This window comes from Choloepus didactylus, chromosome 1, assembly GCF_015220235.1.
Source record: "Choloepus didactylus isolate mChoDid1 chromosome 1, mChoDid1.pri, whole genome shotgun sequence".
In the NCBI taxonomy this organism is placed as follows: Eukaryota; Metazoa; Chordata; class Mammalia; order Pilosa; family Megalonychidae; genus Choloepus; species Choloepus didactylus.
Window position 1 is genome coordinate 174,675,119 of NC_051307.1, and position 6,305 is coordinate 174,681,423.

Here is a 6,305-nt window from a genome sequence, read left to right on the forward strand (position 1 = left end):
AGTTGCTTCAGCAACAAAAATGACAGGATCACCAGTCACCAAACTCATCATTTTCTCCAGCTTCTAAAATATAGCATCAACTTCACAGCATGAAGCCCATTATAAATTGCAGCCCTAATTTTACATTAATATCAAAATAAAACCAGCAAAATTTAAGTGTCAAGCAGAATAATGCACACAGTATTATTTATGTTTCATAGATAAAATGAAGTTTTAAAAACTCCCTCAGTATCAATTAGATTAACTAGTTGCTCTTAGCTGTTAGGGGAAAGCAATTTATTCATAAAAATAATCAGAAAATTAGTCTGTGAAATAAAACTAGGTCCCAATCTGGAAGCTGCATTGAAAAATACAATTACTGGCTTCAATTAAAGATGACAGATTGACCAAATACATCTCTCTCTTCCCCACTAATTATAGTTGAAGGAATAAAAAATATGCATAACCCCACCACAAGAAAGAGACCAGGGAGAAAATTGTGAGAGACGGAAAGGAAGAGCAGTGGGGAAGGAGACAGCATAATACGTGCATAGAGGCATATATGGAAAGAAGGACATGAAGTTGCGTGACTCCTTGACAGAACCTAAGAAGGTCTTAGAATTGGAAACCAAAGTATTTCAAAGGGTGGGAGTAACACGTAGAGCTGAAAACAAGAGGATGAAATGAAAGTCAACGTGGCAGTTATCTTCCAAGATGTCCCCCAAAGACCCTTGTCTCCTGGAATTCACACCCTTGTTTACTCCCCTCCCATACTGAATAAAGATGGCCCTATATGACCAATAGAATATGGCAAAAGCGACAATGCGTGCTTTCTGAGCCTAGGTCATAAAAGACTGTAGTTTCCAACTTGTTCCCATGGATTATCACTCTGGAGAAGCCAGCTACCATGCTATGAGAATACTCAAGTAACCCAGTGGAGGGTCCCGAGTGGAGAGGCCCCCAACCAGTACCAATTTTCCAGGCATTTGAGTAAGCCATTCAGAAGTGGATCCTCCAGCCTCAGTCAAGCCTACAGATGACTGTAGCCCCAAGTCTTAATCACCCATCTGAGTCACTAACAAATTTCTGAGCCACAGAGATCTTGAGAGATAATAAATGATTACTGTTGTTTTAAGCTACCAAGTTTTGGAGCTATAATAGTTGGAATAGTTGATGCATGGATGAATCAGGTACCACAACCCCACACATGGAATGCCACCAGGCATCCACTTTCCCAGGCAGGAAATCAGAGGTAGAGTACCTCCAAGTTTTCACATTTGGGAGTCCCCCAGAATCCCCATGTGGGTTGGTTCCTTACTCAATCCATTTACATCCAAAGGCACCAATCAACAATCCCCAACCTTGCAAAGAACTCCCAATCAACTTCTAGCATCTCATTTTAAAATAGAAACAGACAATCAAGGATCACCAAACTTAAAGTCTTCCAGATGAAAGAGAGAGGTCAGTATTAACATAGAAGAGTTCATTTTGAAGACTCCAGGAGAAACAAGTAGAGCTGAGAATAAAAGAGAGCTTCAAAAATCTCTAATTGGTGGCTTCAGAGAAAATTGACAAAATAGTGCATCTATTTTAAAAATGAGGATGATATAAAACAAGTAAAGCTCTTTGAAAATTTAAAAATTGTTGCCAAAATTAAAAATTCAATAGAAGAGATGGAAAATAGAGTTGAGAAAATTCTCCAAAGAATAGGACCACCGAAAGGTGAAAAACATGAGATAAAAGATTAGACATAAAAGATCAATCTAACATTTAGTTTTCCATAAAGAAAACTATTAAAAACAGGGAAGTTTGTCAAAGAAATAAAGAAATTTTTCTAGAACTGAAAAATTGAAAGGGCTCACTTCTACAAGTATGAAGGGAAAAAGACCTATATCAAAATATATTATCAGGAAATTGAGAACACTAGCAATAAACTTAATATCCCAAAAGCTTCCAGAGAGGGGAGAGAGGGAGGGAAGGAAGGAAGGAAGGAAGGAAGGAAGGGAGGGAGGGAGGGAAGGAAGGAAGGAAGGAGAAGAATGTGCATAATGCAATGGTAGTGTGGATGGTTTTGGATTGTCTCAAAAGCAAGCAATACTGGACACTAGACATAATGGGGGAATGCCTACATAATGTTGAGAGACAGTGTGGTGGTTATGAGCATGGACTCTGGAGTCAGATCTCCTGGGATTGAATTCCTTCTGTTGTCACTTACTAACTGCAAGACCTCATTTTAACTACTTTTCACCTGTTCCCAGGTAGGTATCGATGGTCATGGGGCAGTCAGATACAGGATGGGCAAAACAGAAGAAAGGATCAGGTCAGGTTAGACCACATAGTTAACAGGAGTAAAGCCAATCCCAGGCCTAGGAAACAGTGCTGACAGCAAGCAGGATACAGGACTGGGTCCTCAATTTACCACCTGAAGTAGAGGGCTGGCCTCAAGACAATGGAAACCAAAGCTAATTCTGCGGGACACTGGCCTGTAGGGATCAGGAAATTGGAAGGAGGTCTCCAGCTCCCCTTCCTGAGACAGAACGAGCAGAGCTACCACTCAACATGGGTTGGAAGGACCAATTTGGAAGACTGGCTCCATTGGGTGGGAGTTAGATTACTAACTCTGATGCATCACCAGACCCAGACACTAGATCCCTGGAAAAAGACTATTTCTAGATCTTGCTTCCTAGAAAAAAAAGGCAGAATTATCACTTTCAGGACAAGGCCAACTTAGCCAGCAAGCATCATAAATGAGCATTACTATACTGATTCCACCACTAATTTAGTAGTCGCCACTACTAAACTGTGAGAGCTTTAGGGTGAGAGATACAGCTTGTTCATCTCTATTCCCAGTGCCCAGCACCAGATCAGCACTCAATAAACAAAAGAAAAAAAATGCATGCCTCGTTCTGTGAATGAAAGGTGCTTTTTAGAGGCCACAGAATCAAAGACTGAAGGACTGAGATGGCTATCCAGCCTCAGAATTACCTTTGTTGCCCAGCTGCAGCCTCTCCTTGGAGGCCCTGTCACTTCTACTATTCTGGTTTTTGCACTTGCCTTAAGTATATTCCCTCTGGCCACTGCCCCCTGCTGGCCACCCAGACCACATGTGCCATCTGAAGCCTGGACTGCTCTAAAAGATGCCCAATCCCTGGTAAGGACATAAATGTCCAGCCATCCACCCTGACACAGTTTATCAGGATGGCTAAGCCTGCCCAGGTTCCCCCATCTCCTTTCCTCAGGCATGGGGATCTGTTCCACTCCAGGAGAGCACAGAACTCCAATTTTCTTGATTTTTATCTGACTGCCTGTTGGGGATTGAATTATGTACTCCAGAAAAGATATGTACAAGTCTTAATCTGCAGTCCTGTAGGTATAAACCCACTTGGAAATAGGACCTTTGAAGATATTATTAGTTCAGGTGTGGACTCATTTGTGAATAGGATCTTCAAAGATCCTATTTAAATGAGACCAAACCTAATCAGGGTGGGCCTTAATCCAATATGGCTGAAGTCCCTGTAAGCAGAGGAAACTGGACAGAATTCTTTAATCTTCCAAGAGCATATGCCTCCACGGTCTCTCTCTTTCCAGAGGGAGGAAACCTTCAGTCAGAATCTTTATGCCCTATAAATCCTGAACTACACTTTTGTTTCATAAAAGTCAATCCAAGCACACTTCTTAAAAACACTTAATTTATTTTTTTGTATTTATCCTGAAAATATAGCTTCTAGCTTCAATGGAAAAAGCAAAATACCATAAATTTGGAACAAATTCAAGGGACAAGCCTGGGTAGAATGAGAAGTAACATAATGATGGTGCACATTTTCAAGGAAATGAAGCTTCATCTTGGTCACATTCATATATTAACTGAAACTGGACATGCCAATCATCCTTGAGAAGATGAATCTAATTTAATGAATAGATAAAAATTATTCAAATTAGCAAATCAGAGCATCAATCTAAGTCATCACATGGCACAGATTACAGTCATTTCATTTTGTCTACATAAGCACAATTACTGACATTCTTTAAATTATTTATTCTTCATGGGGAACAAACATCTCTTTCTATAATCTTACATTATTCATTCACTTAGCAATATCCTTTTTTTTCTGGATATTGCAAAGGGAAATCTTAAAGCCCTTTCTGAACTTTTAAATTGATCAATAAAACCAAGATTAGTGAAATTTTTATATAATGCCTGAATTATCTGTGTATATTCTAAATAAAGGCAACATCTTGATTTTTAAGTATTTTCCCCATGGGGCATTCATAACCATATATTTGCTAAAAAAATTGTAATGCCCCAATATATTACTGCTCCTTTAATTAATCTCATTCATCTTAATTAGGTGATTGTGTGGAGAATTTGTCTATTTTGATAATCTTTTCTAAAGAAGCTGCTTTAAACTATAATTTATCTTTCCAAAGTGGTTATTTTAAATGTTATATGAGTTACAATATCTTTTTATAGGTCGTTTGATTTTGTCATTCCTCCCTTTTAAAAGTATTCAATGGTCATAATACCAGTTATAGCCAAGAAAACCATGTAATTTATAGCCTAAACCGGGACACTTGTGAGAATGAAAGCGGCACTATTAATAAATACACCAGGGGAAGAAAGATGGCGGTAGCCATGCAGCAGGACTTGGCCCAGCTCATGAATTCGAGCGGCTCTCATAAAGATCCGGTGGGCAAGTATCATAAGATCCTGGAAAAAGCTATTCAGTTATCAGGGGCAGAACAACTTGAAGCTTTGAAAGCCTTTGTGGAAGCAATGGTCAATGAGAATGTCAGCCTCGTGATCTCTCGACAGTTACTGACGGATTTCTGCACACATCTCCCTAACCTGCCGGACAGCACAGCCAAAGAAATATATCATTTCACCCTGGAAAAGATTCAGCCTAGAGCCATTTCATTTGAGGAACAGGTTGCTTCAATAAGACAGCATCTTGCATCTATACATGAGAAAGAAGAAGAATGGAGAAATGCAGCCCAAGTGCTGGTGGGAATTCCTTTGGAAACAGAACAAAAACAGTACAATGTAGATTATAAACTGGAGACTTACCTGAAGATTGCTAGACTATATCTGGAGGATGATGATCCAGTCCAGGCAGACGCTTACATAAATCGAGTACCATTGCTTCAGAATGAGTCTACTAATGAACAGTTACAGGTACATTATAAGGTGTGCTGTGCTTGTGTTCTTGATTATAGAAGAAAATTCACTGAAGCTGTGCAAAGGTACAGGGAGCTCTCTTACAAGACAATAGTCCACAAAAGTGAAAGACTAGAGGCCTTAAAACATGCTTTGCACTGTACCATCTTAGCATCATCAGGACAGCAGCATTCTCGGATGCTAGCTACTCTTTTTAAGGATGAAAGGTGTCAGCAACTTGCTGCTTATGGGATCCTAGAGAAAATGTACCTAGATAGAATCATCAGAGGAAATCAACTTCAGGAATTTGCTGCCATGCTGATGCCCCACCAAAAAGCAACTACGGCTGATGGTTCCAGCATCTTGGACAGAGCTGTTATTGAACACAATTTATTGTCTGCAAGAAAATTATATAGTAATATTACTTTTGAAGAACTTGGAGCTCTTTTAGAGATTCCTGCAGCTAAGGCAGAAAAGCATCTCAAATGATAACAGAAGGACGTATGAATGGATTTATTGATCAGATTGATGGAATAGTTCATTTTGAAACATGAGAAGCCCTACCAACATGGGATAAACAGATCCAATAACTTTGTTTCCAAGTGAATAACCTTTTGGAGAAAATCAGTCAGACAGCACCAGAATAGACAGCACAAGCCACGGAAGCTCAAATGGCTCAGTAAACCCTCACAAAACTTCTATGCACACTGCATCTTTTTCCATGTTGTACAAATTAATTTTACTATGTCTCCAAATCATTTGCATCATGACCTTACACTTTTCAATCCCTTTTATACTGGATTCCATTGAAGGAAGACATTATTAGAGCAGGAAACACAAGCATTTAAAAATACGTAGTTCCCATATTTTCAGGGTCTCTGTGTATCAAGCTAACTCAGATGTTTCAGAAGCTTTTTCTTTAAGTGGAATAAGTGAAATATCTGTGGCTAAAAAGTTTGGGATTTGTGCTTTGTACCTCTTCAAATGTGGGTTATTCTAATAAATGGAGAAATGAGCCAAAAACAAATAAATAAATACACCAGGCATAAATGGGTTTTGTCCTAAGCAAACCAGGAAATATGAACAGGCCAGCCCAGTAATCCCCATCTTGAGAATGCACCCTGAGTAAAATTTTTTCAAAGGACAAAGCTAAATGCACAAAGATTCTCAT

At 39.2% G+C, this 6,305-nt stretch overlaps 1 protein-coding gene across 1 annotated transcript; it reads left to right on the forward strand.

The window, feature by feature from the left end:
- Window positions 1–4,600: 4,600 nt before the first annotated feature.
- On the forward strand, window positions 4,601–5,740 carry LOC119527828 (COP9 signalosome complex subunit 4-like). The gene is made up of 2 exons (XM_037828281.1): window positions 4,601–5,602; window positions 5,672–5,740. The coding sequence occupies exons 1-2, from the start codon at window positions 4,601–4,603 to the stop codon at window positions 5,738–5,740; spliced, it is 1,071 nt and encodes a 356-aa protein (XP_037684209.1).
- The last annotated feature ends 565 nt before the right edge of the window (window positions 5,741–6,305 follow it).

Excerpts from the sequence above, each read along its gene's own strand:
- LOC119527828 (XM_037828281.1), top strand. The coding sequence starts at position 4,601 with ATGGCGGTAGCCATGCAGCAGGACTTGGCCCAGCTCATGAATTCGAGC. Across the intron at positions 5,603-5,671 it reads TAGAGATTCCTGCAGCTAAG|TTCATTTTGAAACATGAGAA; the intron begins GCAGAAAAGCAT and ends TTGATGGAATAG.